Source organism: Salvelinus alpinus, chromosome 36 (assembly GCF_045679555.1).
Source record: "Salvelinus alpinus chromosome 36, SLU_Salpinus.1, whole genome shotgun sequence".
NCBI lineage: Eukaryota > Metazoa > Chordata > Actinopteri > Salmoniformes > Salmonidae > Salvelinus > Salvelinus alpinus.
This window is the reverse complement of record NC_092121.1, coordinates 637589-652154: the sequence shown is the minus strand read 5'-3', so window position 1 is coordinate 652154 and position 14566 is coordinate 637589. Positions and strand designations below refer to the sequence as shown.

The 14566-nt window shown below is 45.5% G+C and overlaps 1 protein-coding gene across 6 annotated transcripts in view; it reads left to right on the top strand.

Moving 5' to 3' along the window:
* Positions 1-13797, top strand: part of LOC139565094 (pre-B-cell leukemia transcription factor 1-like) — a 58568-nt gene extending 44771 nt beyond the window's left edge. For 2 of the 6 annotated variants that reach the window (XM_071385163.1, XM_071385165.1), the window contains 7 exons: positions 5350-5597; positions 5806-5996; positions 6126-6261; positions 6584-6632; positions 8200-8330; positions 9957-10043; positions 10251-13797. In XM_071385163.1, the coding sequence (XP_071241264.1) occupies positions 5350-5597; positions 5806-5996; positions 6126-6261; positions 6584-6632; positions 8200-8330; positions 9957-10043; positions 10251-10343 (935 nt within the window). In that variant the 3' untranslated portion in view covers positions 10344-13797. Of the gene's footprint in view, positions 1-5349; positions 5598-5805; positions 5997-6125; positions 6262-6583; positions 6741-8199; positions 8331-9956; positions 10044-10250 lie in introns of all 6 variants that reach the window. The other 4 variants (XM_071385164.1, XM_071385162.1, XM_071385167.1 and 1 more) reach the window with 2 other exon arrangements.
* The last annotated feature ends 769 nt before the right edge of the window (positions 13798-14566 follow it).

Genomic DNA, 14566 nt, shown 5'->3' with positions numbered 1-14566 from the left:
AGAAGTCGCTGGTCCAATTCTGCGCCGCCCTATGGGACTCGCAATCACGGCCGGGTTGTGATACAGATTCGAACCAGGGTGTCTGTACTGACGCCTCCAGCACTTAGACCGCTGCGCCACTCGGGAGCCTGAGAATGTAGTCCAAATTGACACCTTGTGTACCTAAAGATGTTAGATGCCCTCAGCTCCCTACTTACTAGCCTCACCTTTTGTACAGTATATTTGCCAGTGCACGTGACCGACTGGGTTTCAAACCAGGGTCTCAAGACTGTGTTAGCCTGTTGAGCTAAAGCCTTGAAGTCTTCAGGTCTCAGGCAAGGTTAGTTCTGAGCATGGTTCACCACCTCTGTTACACCAGGGCTATGTTATTATTTGTGTTAGAGGGAGGAGGGGAAAATGGGAGAGGATACCCCTTGGAGTAGGACTAGTACTCCAGACAGCACTCGGATGACTCCCGCTGTAGCATAGGGATCCTAATTCAACCTGTGGGTTCAGTAACAGTCTTCAATTGCTTCCCGGGGCCCAGAGTCACTTTACACTCCTTCCTTCCTGATGCCACAGAACGCTCACTAGGTTGCTTTCATCATCAAATTTCAAATGACAGAGTACTCATTATAAAATTCTATGGGTGTCATAGACCTAAGTTGAAAATATTTGATATTTTGTTTTATATATGTGATATTTTTCTATCATATTTTCGACCTCGTCATAGATGGAACTTTGCTCATAGTGAATTTATTTCACAAAGTTTACTGCACATCCTTCTCTTCTCTTGAATTGGCATTAAGACAGTCATTTTCTTTGGGGGGGTGACTTTCACTTGGTACTGGCAGCGAATTTGCCTGAATGTCAAGCCTTGACTTGTATGTTGTTTTTTCTTGTGTGAAGGTTATATGTAGCTTTTAACCTTCTTTCTGTTCAACCATTCTTTTCTTCTGGATTTATTAATGGCCAGTTATGGAATAGTAGTAGGAGCATTTCCATTCTTATCATTCTGCTGTTCCCTCTTGCCATTTTTTTTTTTCTGCCTTTCTCTGCTTTTATGTCTCCTCCTGTGACTCCCTTGTTTTTCCAATTCTCCTTGGTCCTCCTAGGCTACCCTATCCTTACCTTTTTTTTATTTTTTCCTTCTCCCTCTACCCCTCCCTCTCCCTGGTTTTCTCCCTCAGTGAAAGGCTGAGAATACCCAAGGGAGCTGATGCAATTAAAATGCTAATCCTGTCTGTCTACAGGGAGAGGAGGAGGGGACGGCGGGAGGGAGGAGGAGAGGTGGGGGCTGACAGCATGAGGGATTGCAGCTCACATGGAGAACTCGACTGAAATGGAGAACAGAGGGAGGGAGGCGCCGGGAGAGAAAGGGGGATACAAGAGTGTGTGTGTGTGTGTGTGTGTGGGGGGGGGTGTCAGAGTGAAAAGGGGATGCAGGACAGAGCAGGAGAAGACAGACGTGGGGTAGAAAGTGTGTGTGTGCCATGAGCTGAGGGATGGATGATGGCCTGAATGTGTTCGGGGTACATGCCTCTCCCCCTAATGTACTGAAGACACTGCTGCCCTGTTAGGGTGGCCTTCAACCTCACCCTGCCACACATGTAGGCCGAGAGCCAGGGCTTCTCAACTCTGACCCAACGAGGTCCGGAGCCTGCTGCTTTCTTGTTCTACCTGATCATTAATTACACACCTGGTGTCCCTGGTCTAAATCACTCCCTGAATAGAGGGGAACAATAAAAACCATGTAAAAAATGCAGTGGAACTGGCTTTGAAGTCCAGAGTTGAGTTTGAGGGGCCTAGCGAGTGGGTGTGTACCTACCTACCTGCGCTACCTACTAGGCCTACTACGCACAGTTTGCGTTCTAGCCTGTGTGCAGAAACCAGGTGTGTCTACTACACAGCGTAGCGATATTGGCTGTGAGGCAGAAATGAGCTTCAGGATTATGTATGCAGTGGAAACCCCAGCTGGAGAGCCTGAATATTTCATAGTATGGCTGTAGCTCTCCTCTTTCTCGCCTTGTGCCTCTTCTCTTCTCCCTGCCAGTCTCTCAATGCCACATAACCTGCCTAACCCTAGGGTGCTATTGTGTGGTTTTAACTATAGAATTGTATTGTGGCTGCAAACACCAGCTCCTTATTGCTTTATTGGGAAATGCATTACGACTGCTCATTACTGAGTGCGTCGGCCCTAATAGATGTGTGTGTGTGATTGTCAGAAATCACAGCTTAATAATTGTAGTAATTAGTGGAATCTGAGGTCATTAGGGGCTACAGCTGGGGGCTATAATAATGCCGAACTGGGGGGGGGTGTGTGTGTGTGTGTGTATCTCAGCAGAGACTCCTTCTATGACCACTGCATCCATGTATAACACTAACTGACCAAAAGAAAATTATTTGATTAAGTGTGTTTTGCCTGGAGTGCTAGATGGGTGGGGTTTGTACCTTTTGGGACTATTCCATTGGCGTTGTTGGTCTACACAAGCTCAGTCAAGCGCAGCTAAAGTATTTGGTAGGTAACAAATATTATTTCAAGTTTTTCGAGCCATTGTCTGAATATTCTGAGCTTCTAGTGTATTGCACTCTCTGCTGCCTCTGCTGGATCGGGAAATGGTTAGTCTGGAACAGTGTCTGGGACCGGACAGCTCACACTGACTTCTACACGAACACACACACAAACACTCTGGAAGCTACAAACTTACTGGAGAGCTCAGATGCACAACATACACAGGATAGCAGGATAGGATAATCCTCTAACACTATTAAAGCAATCTACTCACAAGCCCTTCCCCAAACTTTAGACAACGTAGCTAGTAGGTGCATGTTTTGCATACACATCGTAAAAGCACTTTCTCTTTAACTAGCCTATAAGTACTAAAGTACAGCTTTGTTAGTGGAGAGGGAGAGAAAAGGAGGGCGAGAGGGATCGGCCAATCGGTGTCGTTCGTTCAGTCCGCTGGGTCTGCTACATTCCTGAGCCATGAGAGGGGGAGCAACAGAGAGAAGGAATGTGTCTTGGAGAGAACAGAGAAAGCGGGTCTAGATGGAGAAAACAGGGAACAAGAAAAAAAAGAGGGCAACGGCAGGGGAGGAAAAAAGTTTATAGAAAAGGAGGGAAAGTTGGATAGAAGTTAAGAGGAGAGCATTGTTTAGGGGATGTGGAGACTGATGGGCGAGAGAGTGGGCAGATTGTTAGGATGCACTTTAAAGTAGTACACTAAAAGAAGGGATACTGACTTTATTGTGCAAACATCCTTATATCTCAAGTGTCCAGTAACTACATGTTAAAGCCACAATCCAGAGTTTGTGTTGTAGTCCAACAGCAACCCTGCCACTTTGTTGTGTATGATTTTCAAGAATCAATGGATAGGCCTATATCATTAACATTGAACTGCAGGAAATATCCCAGATGATGCATTTACTGTTCAGCATAACTCTCTCCCATGGCTGTGGTAACCCAGAGAGAACAAAGCTGGTAGAAATAGAATTGTCCTGTTTTTCCTCTGTTCCAGAACTGTAAGCTGTACAGAACAGGGCATTTACAGCTGCTAGTAATGGCTTTAACAAAGATACTTTATTAATCCATGCAAGAGGGAAATGTGTCTCTAGCTTTACCCAACCCCTTCAACATACACACACACATTATATACTGAACAAAAATAGGAATATTACATGCAACAATTTCAACGATTTTATGGACTTACAGTTCATTTAAGGAAATCAGTCAATTGAAATGAATTCATTAGGCCGTAATCTATGAATTTCACATGGATGGGCCTGGGAGGGCAGAGGGTGTAAGGGTGGCTGGTCTCAGATGATCCTGCAGGTGAAGAAGACTGGTGTGGAGACCCTGGGCTAGCGTTGTTTCACGTGGTCTGCGGTTGTGAGGCCGGTTGGGCGTACTGCCAAATTTTCTAAAACAACTGAGGCGGCTTATAGTAGAGAAAGGAACATTACGTTTTCTGGCAGAAACTCTGGTGGACATTCTTGCAGTCAGCATGCCAATTGCATGCTCTCTCAACTTGAGACATCTGTGTTGTGTGACACAACTGCACATTTTTAGTGGCCTTGTATTGTGTCCAGCACAAGGTGCACCTGTGTACTGACCATGCTCTTTAATCAACTTCTTGATATGCCACACCTGTCAGGTGGATGGATTATCTTGACAAAGGAGGAATGCTCACAAACAGGGATGTAAAGACATTTGTGCACACAAAAGATCCAGGAATGTTCCATATGCACAAAAAGCTTATTTCTCTCAAATTATTTCATCTCATGAAACATGAGGTCAACACTTTAAATATTTTTGTTCAGTATATATTCCTGCACTGTTAGCAGCAGAGCAGTAAGTTGGACAGAACAGGCTCAGAGAGCAACTGGTCTTGGCTTTAATACAGGAGCGCTACAGGCCCCCTATACCCCCTTCACTCTACTGAGCCAAACCAAGCCAAAATGTACTGTGCTAGCCTGGTTAGGTTGCACATCTACCATAGTTGCTTGAAAGGACAATGTACAGTATGGTATGATGGTGTTAAAACAAAGGCTGTGAGTTAGAAGTGTGTCTTTGTATAGGAGTCTGTGTGCATTGAGAGCAGTGTGTGTGTGTTTGCACCTGTGTTTTGCGTCTGAGTGTGTACTGTGTGCCTCCTTGTGTGTGTATCTGTAAGAGAGGGAGAGAGAGAGATGAGTGCATGGCTGGGGGCTGACAGAGGTCCTGGGTTTAATACAGTGGAATAGCGGAGCGGCTGAAAGCTGTACTTATGGCCAGCCGAGCTTGTAGTGACAGCACATGCACTCCCATTACTCCGCCCATGTCTCACATTGCTGCTGCCTGCCTGCCTCTCTGCTCTGTACTGGCAGCCTGCCACTGACTGAGGCGCCACACTGCCACCTGGTGTTAGAATCGGGTACTGCTAATTTAGAACACTATCCCCTTTTATAGTGCACTACTTTTAGGGTGCCATTTGGGACGAATAGGCAAATGACGAGAGTTGGCAGGGTTGTTTTTGACAGCTCGGCACATCTCCTTGAGGTTTTAGCATTGATAGTGTCCTGCTGTCCTCCCTTCCCTTGCACCTGCTGGAACCCTGAATAATCATCCTCTCCAGTAGAGAAAATACAGTTTTGCCTATTTGAAAACTTTTTTTTTTCAGTACATTCAAATTCTCTATCTGAGAGTTTTACTACCATATTGCCTATACCTACCCAACTCCCTCAGATCGACTTCACGTTAAGTGTCTAGGGTAGGATAATGGGCTGAATCTGAATGAGTCTGACGTTGCAGTTGAGACATGGTGTTCCCTTATCCCATAATGCCTGAATGATTTGATATATTGAATTTCTCTTCTTTTTTTTCGCCTCAAGTGCTGAGTATCCGAGGCATTCAGGATGAGGACCCCCCAGACCCTCAGATCATGCGTCTGGACAACATGCTGCTGGCCGAGGGCGTGTCTGGCCCGGAGAAGGGCGGGGGCTCGGCTGCAGCAGCTGCGGCCGCTGCAGCAGCAGGAGGGTCGCCCGGTGCCGACGGCGGCATCGAACACTCAGACTACAGAGCCAAGCTGGCACAGATCAGACAGATCTACCACTCTGAGCTGGAGAAATATGAACAGGTAGAAGAGAGGGAGAGACACATTTACACAGATTTCCCAATCTTAGCTGGTGAAATAGGAACAGCACACACACATTTCTCTCTCCTTCAAAGATTAGTGTGTTCCTGAGAATTTGTATTTTGTATAACTGAATTTAAGTTTCAAATTTTATTTGAAAGTCCCATCTCTCCCTCCTCCTCTCCTTCTCTTCCTCCGCCCTACACCCCAGGCATGCAGTGAGTTCACCAACCATGTGATGAACCTGCTGAGGGAGCAGAGTCGCACGCGGCCCATCTCTCCCAAGGAGATCGAGCGCATGGTGGCCATCATCCACCGCAAGTTCAGCTCCATCCAGATGCAGCTCAAACAGAGCACCTGCGAGGCCGTCATGATTCTACGCTCCAGATTCCTCGACGCCAGGTCCGTGTGTGCTTTTCAAGAGTTTAGCATTCATTTCATTTGTAACCTGCAGCGCGTTTTAAAAATTGTTCCGAGATGATGAATATTGTCTGACTGACTTTGTGTGTGTGTCGTATCAATGTCTGTCAGGCGTAAGAGGCGTAACTTCAACAAGCAGGCTACAGAGGTGCTGAACGAGTACTTCTACTCCCACCTGTCCAATCCCTACCCCAGTGAGGAGGCCAAAGAAGAGCTGGCCAAGAAGTGTGCCATCACAGTCTCACAGGTACCGCACCACTGTACCGCACCACACGCTTCTGCTGCCAGTGGACTTATCAGTACTGAAACCAGCTTTTCCCATTCTAATGTATAGGTGGGGGGCCGGTTCCCCTGCCTAAAATAATTTGGCTTTGTATGGTTTCAATTGAAAGTGTCAGGTGACTGAAAATGTACTGAAACGGGGATGGACTACCTGACGTTTTCCAGTAAGAACGCTTGTTTTCCGTTGGGAAACTTTTTGCTACGGCGTGCACTGATGAATACAAACTTGGAAAGAAATCTAAGGGAAACACCGACTAATACACTGGTCTATCCGTCTTCCCCCTCAGGTTTCTAATTGGTTCGGCAACAAGAGAATACGGTACAAGAAGAACATTGGTAAGTTCCAGGAGGAAGCGAACCTCTACGCAGTTAAAACAGCGGTGGATGCTGCCAGCGTGTCGGCGCAGGCTAGCCAGGCTAACTCTCCGGCGACGCCCAACTCAGGTACCGTGTGCCCCTTCCAACCACCCCTGACCCCCACCCCTCCATCCATATCTCAATCACCCTGCCTCCTCACACCAATCAGCTGATGTTCATGCTATTACACACACACACACTAGTTTATACACACTGGCAGAAGTGTAGACCACACACACTGGCCGAAGTGTAGAACCACATACATGGAACGAGGACTCTTTCTGTCTGGCTCGCTCTCTGTCTGGCTCTCCATCAGACTTTTCCACTGTTCTTCTGCTTGTTTGGTGTCTGATGCCTTGCTGTGATGTTATTGCACTCACAGGTTTTCTATAGAGGAGAGATTATTTAGACTATCTTACTTTGAACCAGATTGATAATATCCTCGTTAAAAGTTGCTTTATTGTTGTAGAAAGTGGTCATTTTCAGGGATAAAGATATCTTGACTCTATATCTTGCCCTAAGCAATAACTCATAGTAGGAAATGACCGTCATCCCCCATCTGATCATAAATCCAATTCCAATCATTAACCAATGTATTTTCTTCTTTTTTTTCTGAATGGTTTCTGTTCAATTTCACCGCTTCCTCTTTCGATGTCATCATTTATTTAGCCTACTACTACTGCAAACAGTCTTTATGTAGCGGCCAGCACACCTTTACATTAGTGTACAGTATACACACACACACTAGTGTACAGTATACACACACGTAAGCACACACACGCGCCCACATGTACCAGCTACCCCTATTTGCTCAGGAAGCAGACAGGAGCAGGTAGGTGATGTACCATTCAGTCATTGTGAGCTGTGCTGTGTGCCTGCCTCATGGAAATAGAATCTATTATATTATCTGGATTCTATTTCTATGGTCTGCCTCCTGCATCTCCTGCAGTAAGATTACAGCTCGCTGGTGGACTGTCGAGTATTAGGACTCAAGACTTACCAACTAAAAATGTCTGACTTCCACTTTATGATGCTCGCTTGTTACAGTGTAACTAAAACGTTGACCTGCGTTTTTTTCATGTAATAAGACATATTTGTGTTGTCTTGATTTTGGTCCGTTTCAAACAAGAAAGTTGCAGTTGGCCTATAGTTTGGCCATTTTCATATTCTCCTGCGCTCGTCTCATACTTCATTCACAACAATGTGAGGAAGGTGGAAATTGAGGATCCATCTGTACATGTGTTGGATCATCTTGGCACCCAGAAGGCTGTGTCACGAGGGACTAATTCACTGCTCAACCCATTCTAAATACTCTGACTGTGGTCCACGATCCTCATGTTTTCAACACTAGCAAAAGGTTTGTGAGCACGGGTATGACTGTCTCTTTTCAAAAGCCAGTGTCCTTTAACTTCCTGGTTGAACTGTGATCTCTAACCCCTGGCACACTCCGGTGCCTGATTTGGCTGACACGGCTGCACAGAGGTGTCTGACTGACAGAGCCACACTGAGATGCCTGATTGGCTGACACAGCGTGTGTTGCCTGCAGGGTCGTCGGGGTCATACAGCTTGTCTCATGCAGGCGACGCTGCAGCTGCTGCCTACCTTGGCCTGCACCCCTCGAACGTCAACGGGGCTGGGGAGGCCGTCCTCAACATCGCCCCCTCTCTGCAGCCCCAGGTAGGCACTGAGGACCTCTAGGAAAGCCTGCCTCAATGCCCCAACCACAACCCCCTCCAACCCAGTCCCTATAGGGTTGCACAATTCCTGTAACATTCCCAAAATGTCCTGGTTTTCATGAAATCATGGTTGGAGGATTTCTGGAATCAGGAGTGAATAGTGAAGGCAATCCTGGAATTTGTTCAAACAAGATTTCTGAAAAAACAGGGCATTTTGTGGAGGTTTCAAGGACTTTGCCACCCCAAAACCAGTTACCCAAAAATTCCTGGACACCAGCTCCTCCTAGCACCTACTAGCTATGATGACCCCAACCTCCCTCTCCTCACCCCTGCCCTAGCATCACCCCTGATTCCTAAACACCCAACCCAAGACCCCCTGTGGCACCTGTCCCTGTTCCACTTAGTAGAGAAACACACCTCGTGGTGCATTTTGACCCTCCTCCCCTCTCTCTCCAGCCCCCTCCACATAACCTTTTTTTCAGTTAAGCCTTTGGTGTGCCTACCTTACTGTTATTTATCCATCCATTTCATCGCTCTATGTCCACATTTGCTTCTCCAAATGGCATTCCCTATGTAGTGCACGACTTTTGAGAGAGATGGTGCCGTTTTGGACGCATGCAGCCCATGGCTATCTCTCTCCATCCTGTCACCACGGAAGCCTAAGGCCCCCTCTACTCCCTCATTACTCTGCTGTTGTTGTTACCCTCCACCTCGTCACTGTGCTGTTTGTAAACCTGTGGAAGTGCACTGTTGTTGTTGAAGAGGAGCCACATATTTCTGCTGTAAACAGCCTGACGATCAGTGTCAGAGCGGCTGAGGGAAAATCCTCAGTTGCATTTCCTTGAGTCGTCGAGTCCGCTCCCCTCGCATCCTTCTCAGAACACATTGGAGGAGAGTGTCAGAGGGGAGAGACCGCTGGCTTTCTCATCCCGGAGAGAGGTTTTGATAAGGAGGCGAGGAGAGGGGACACATGCAATTTGAGATTCTCCCTGGCTAACCGGACGGTAGGCAGCATTTTCTGCATTCCATCAGTGATGACTGAGAATACAACAAATTGTGTGATAGTTTAGATGGAAATAATTTCATCTCATCAATCTTGGAATGAATTAATGCAGGAACAAGATATTGGCTTTTAACGTTAGAACTGTGACGGCAGAGAGTGTATGAACCCAAAGTGAGGGTTGTACAGACAAGTGAGTAGAGGTTAGCTAGTAGGGAACCAGAAGTCCAAACCAAGAGCCATGCTGCTTTTGCGTTGACAGATACAGCAGAGGTTTGTGGAAGCTTTAAAGTTCCTTTCATGACCACCTGTGTTTGTGTGACACTATCCCCTGATTGATGCGCAAGTACGTTTGTGTGCGTGCCAGACCTGGGTTCAAATGGTATGTTAACTTCCAAACACTTTGATTGAGCTTGCGTGGCACAACGGAACCAAGCCCATGTGGCACTCCAAACAGGCAGGCTCAATCAAACAAGCTCAAAGTATTTGAAAGGAAACAAATTATTTTTGAACCCATCTCTTGTGTGGGAGGGTTTTTCTACGCTTGTGGGGACCTGAAATTCCCCACAAGGAAAGTGTGTGTGTGCATGCATCTCGCCTGATGGCGCCTGTCTCATCTCCCTCCAGGTGGATACCCTGCACCGTGCTACACACCTGACGGCAGGCTATGAGGAGCTGACCACTAGCTCCCTCTACGTCCCACGCCGCCTCGACGTGAGTCAAACCTCCCTTATTGTCTTTCTTTTTGTATCCCTTTTATTTAGACCGAAAGAAATGCATGCCTATCAACAAAGTATTTGTAGTCCAGGCAAATGTATTTGGAGCGTTTTACAAGTGGATTTTACTAGGGTCACAACACACCTATATTAAAAAGTTTAACAAAACTGCCTTTGTTTTTTTCTCCTGGTTCTTTACTTCTAGCCTAGCAACAGCTGGCAGGACAACACCCAACCCTCCTCCGTCACCTCTCCACCAGGCCCCCCTGGCAGCGTTCACTCTGACACCTCCAACTGAGACACACACACCTTTTCTTCCACCCCAGAGACAGCTTTCTTTTGGTGTCTGCTCTGACCACTACCCACTTACCACCGCCCGCCCCCCCCATCCTCCTTCCTGCCCGCCTCTCCACTACCGGTCCGGACTGGGCAACTCATGCCAGGCACTGTACACACTTCTGTGGACCGTTAAGATGGACAAGTGAACAGAAGACATTTACCTTCCTTCCATCCTACAGAAATTCTGGAGGCTCCTTAGTCTCCTCTCCTAAAATTCGATATGAAGACAGACTGGCGCCTGATCATGACATCATAACCCCTCGCCGCTTCCAGGACCTTTGGGTAACTACTAACCCAACCAACCTGGCTGTGTAGGGCAGGTGATGATCACTGATGTCTGTACATTACCTGTGTATATGTTCATGTCAACTCCACACAGTGTTCACAGCCTGTCCATTACCTATCCCTTGTGAGGTTCTGGTGTTGATGCATGTGATAGTGGTCACACACTCTAACGCCAGGCGCTGTGGCGATACGGATCACAAGACGAGCTCTGCTCACCTTGCTTGTACCAAAGTGATGTCCTCTCTCCTTCCCCCAACCTGATAGTTGTCACCCTCCTTCTGTTCCTCTGAGAACCAACTAGTAACACAAAGACACCTTCGATCTTTTAGTATTGCTGATGCTTTCAGTTTGGGGGGACGATTTTTAAGTGAGTGCTTTATAGGTCAGATATGCACACACCACCCATATTTTACAACCCCTCATATGGAACATGGACACAGATCTGTCAAGCACAAACTTTTGCACCTTTTTCCAGGTGCTTCTACCTGGTGACAGTAGTTCTGGGGAGTTGAGCATACAGTAGGCTTGAGGACAGGACTGAAGATGAAGGGAGTGGGGAAATGAACGATCCTCTTTAGTCCTCCAGAGGTCGTTTCTATTGCGTCCCCCTTTCGCTTAGTCATCAAAAGCTGTAGACTCTTTGTAGACGTTACTTTCCTCTGTCTGTCAACTACTTTTAGTTGATTGTAGCCCTTCTTTTTTTTTCCTAATGCTGTTTCACAAAGAAATGCACCAGCCACCAAATAAACAAAGTTTGTTGGGATGGTGAAATATGTTTTGTGGCAGAGATAGCTATGTCATTGGGGGGGGGAAATGTGACATGAAAATGTTTTAAAATATTTGTGACAGTCTTCCAATGCATGTAGGCTTTTTTAGGTGTTCAGTGATGGTTCTCATTTAAATATTCAAGTTATTTCGCTTCTTCACGTTTGTTTTCTCAAAGACACAGACCAAAAAGGAGTAGATGCGTTATGCTGTATGTACAGAGTTCTCAGATGTCTCAGTCGGGAGGGCTTAATAAATACGGCCCAGCCTTATGGTGTAAGTCTGGGCTGTATTCATTAGGAACAAAACTGGCTGAAACAGGGAGGGACTTACCTGAATTTGTCCAACAAGAAATGCTTGTTTTCGTTTGCCTTTGCTACGGTGCGAAACATTTAGCTTACGGTGTACACTAATGAATAGGACCCTGGGTTTATACTCCACCAAACGGTCTCTGGATCAGAACTTTCCTGGGGTGTGCGACGTGCACCGAAGTGCGTGAAGTCACAAAGCGGTTATGGAGTACATCTAGTGTAGATTCAGCCTTTACATATATTTTTTTAATCAGTTCTTTGGTGTATTTAACAACTGTGGCCTCCCCACTAGCAGGGTATTGTTCAGTAGGGCGAAAACCTTTTAAAACCAAGTGATATGGGGAGATGCTACTGCCTGAACTTAGCCAATAGGGACAAGTCCCCAGTCCAGACAGGCTTGAAAACTAGCATCTACTCATAATAATCTGTTTAGCTCACAGGCCACACTACAACTTTGCGTCGTACCAAAAATACCAGTTATCAATAATGTAATTATGATGATTATATTTCACACCAAAAAGTTGGTGAATAAAAAGTCTCCAGTTTTGGTAGAGGGAATTGTATTTGTATTTTTTTTTTATGGTATTGTCAGGCCTAATGGTGTTTAAGTTTGGGGTTATATGGGGGGGGGGCTGCTATGTCCGTCACACCAGTGCTAAAGAATTGATTGTATCGTTGCTGTGGAGACAGAGCATCGTTGCCGTAGAGAGCACCTGTTCCATGGGAAGGCATGTTTTCTCCCTTGACTCCATCTCAGAATCCGCTGGTAAAAATGGGTCCTATTGGTTAGCCCTATGATATGGCCAATCAGCAAGGGCTTTACTGTTCTTAATAACTTTTACCAAAAAGGCAGCACTGGTTTTATGATAAACAAGGTAGAGAGTCAAATCTTTAGAGTCAAATCAGAGTTTATCTATCATTTCTTTTTGTAGTTTTTATTCAGCTTTTTTTTTAATTCTTTTTTTACAATCATACATCAACTGTTAAGAGTACCGGGCATTTTGATAAAGAAAGGACAAACTCTATATATTAAACATATATACAGACATTTTAAATGTAAAATTGGGGTTTTGTTAAATACAGACATCGTTACAGAGAGCTCTTATATTGTATTACCCAAATTAGTGTCCTTGTTTACTGTCATATTATAAACATTTCATATGGCTTATATCTCACAAATAATGCTACCACTACTACACCAAATTAGTCCTCTCTTCCTGTCTTTTTCTACCAGTCATAAATGGATGTCACTGTACAGATTGTGGAATGTTTGTTTTTCTCTTTTTATAAACCCAATGCTTTATTTTTGCTTTTCCTTTTGGGTGAATTGCCTGGTTGTTTGGTCATTAATGTTCTCCTGAGGTTGGGGTCAAGTTATTTTATTTTTTATGATTATTTGCATATTTTAATTTGTTAGTTGGGGTTGCAGTGTGGGGGTTATGGGTATTGTAGTTTGGTGCTGTGTAAATTCCAATTGGAACTTGAGAAAAAACGTCCTTCACACACATTTTAGAAATCCCTCGATTTCCCTTATCCATTTAATTTCAGCCATTCAGTCAGGATTGACCCCATTTGATATGGTTACCCATCATTGGTGAATTTGAGTTCTCCCAGTATTTTGTAGTAACGGTACAGTTCAATGCAAAAATAGAGCTACACAGGTTGAGCCAATACTGAGTCAACCTACTGTAGGATTCTACCACAGAATATTCTACCATTCTAATTCTTTGATTCTACCTGCGGCCGTAGAATTCCACAGTACCAAATCAAACGATAAAAGGTTTACTGTAATGTGTCATTTGTTTTATTAGTATCTTTGTATATTTCTCCCTCTTCGTACCACTGTATTTTAAATACCACCTCGTCTCTCTCTACCTCTGTCTCTCAGTTTCTCTTGTATATAAAACCCCACTGTTTCAAGACCTGTGAGTCTGTATGAACTCCTTTTATACCTCAACTTTAGAATTGTTCTAGAACGAGTATTAAGAATGACAAGTTGTAGTGCTCCTTATTAGAAGAAAAAAACAAATAAAATATTTGTGCTTTTCATTATTTGGGGTTGGTTGAGTTTTATTTTTATCACTACATCTATGCTCTTGTGACATTTAAACAAATAAAATAATGACACCGTTTAATGGTATCTTACCAGAATGTGATACAGCCCGACAGGATGCTCTCGATTGTGCATCTGTAGAAGTTTGTGAGTGCTTTTGGTGACAAGCCTAATTTCTTCAGCCTCCTGAGGTTGAAGAGGCGTACTGTCCCGTTGATGTGGATAGGGGGGTGCTCCCTCTGCTGTTTCCTGAAGTCCACAATCATCTCCTTTGTTTTGTTGACATTGAGTGTGAGGTTATTTTCCTGACACCACACTCCGAGGGCCCTCACCTCCTCCCTGTAGGCCGTCTCGTCGTTGTTGGTAATCAAGCCTACCACTGTAGTGTCGTCCGCAAACTTGATGATTGAGTTGGAGGCGTGCATGGCCACGCAGTCGTGAGTGAACAGGGAGTACAGGAGAGGGCTCAGAATGCACCCTTGTGGGGCCCCAGTGTTGAGGATCAGCGGGGTGGAGATGTTGTTACCTACCCTCACCACCTGGGGGCGGCCCGTCAGGAAGTCCAGGACCCAGTTGCACAGGGTGGGGTCGAGACCCAGGGTCTCGAGCTTGATGACGAGTTTGGAGGGTACTATGGTGTTAAATGCTGAGCTGTAGTCGATGAACAGCATTCTCACATAGGTATTCCTCTTGTCCAGATGGGTTAGGGCAGTGTGCAGTGTGGTTGCGATTGCGTCGTCTGTGGACCTATTGGGTCGGTAAGCAAAT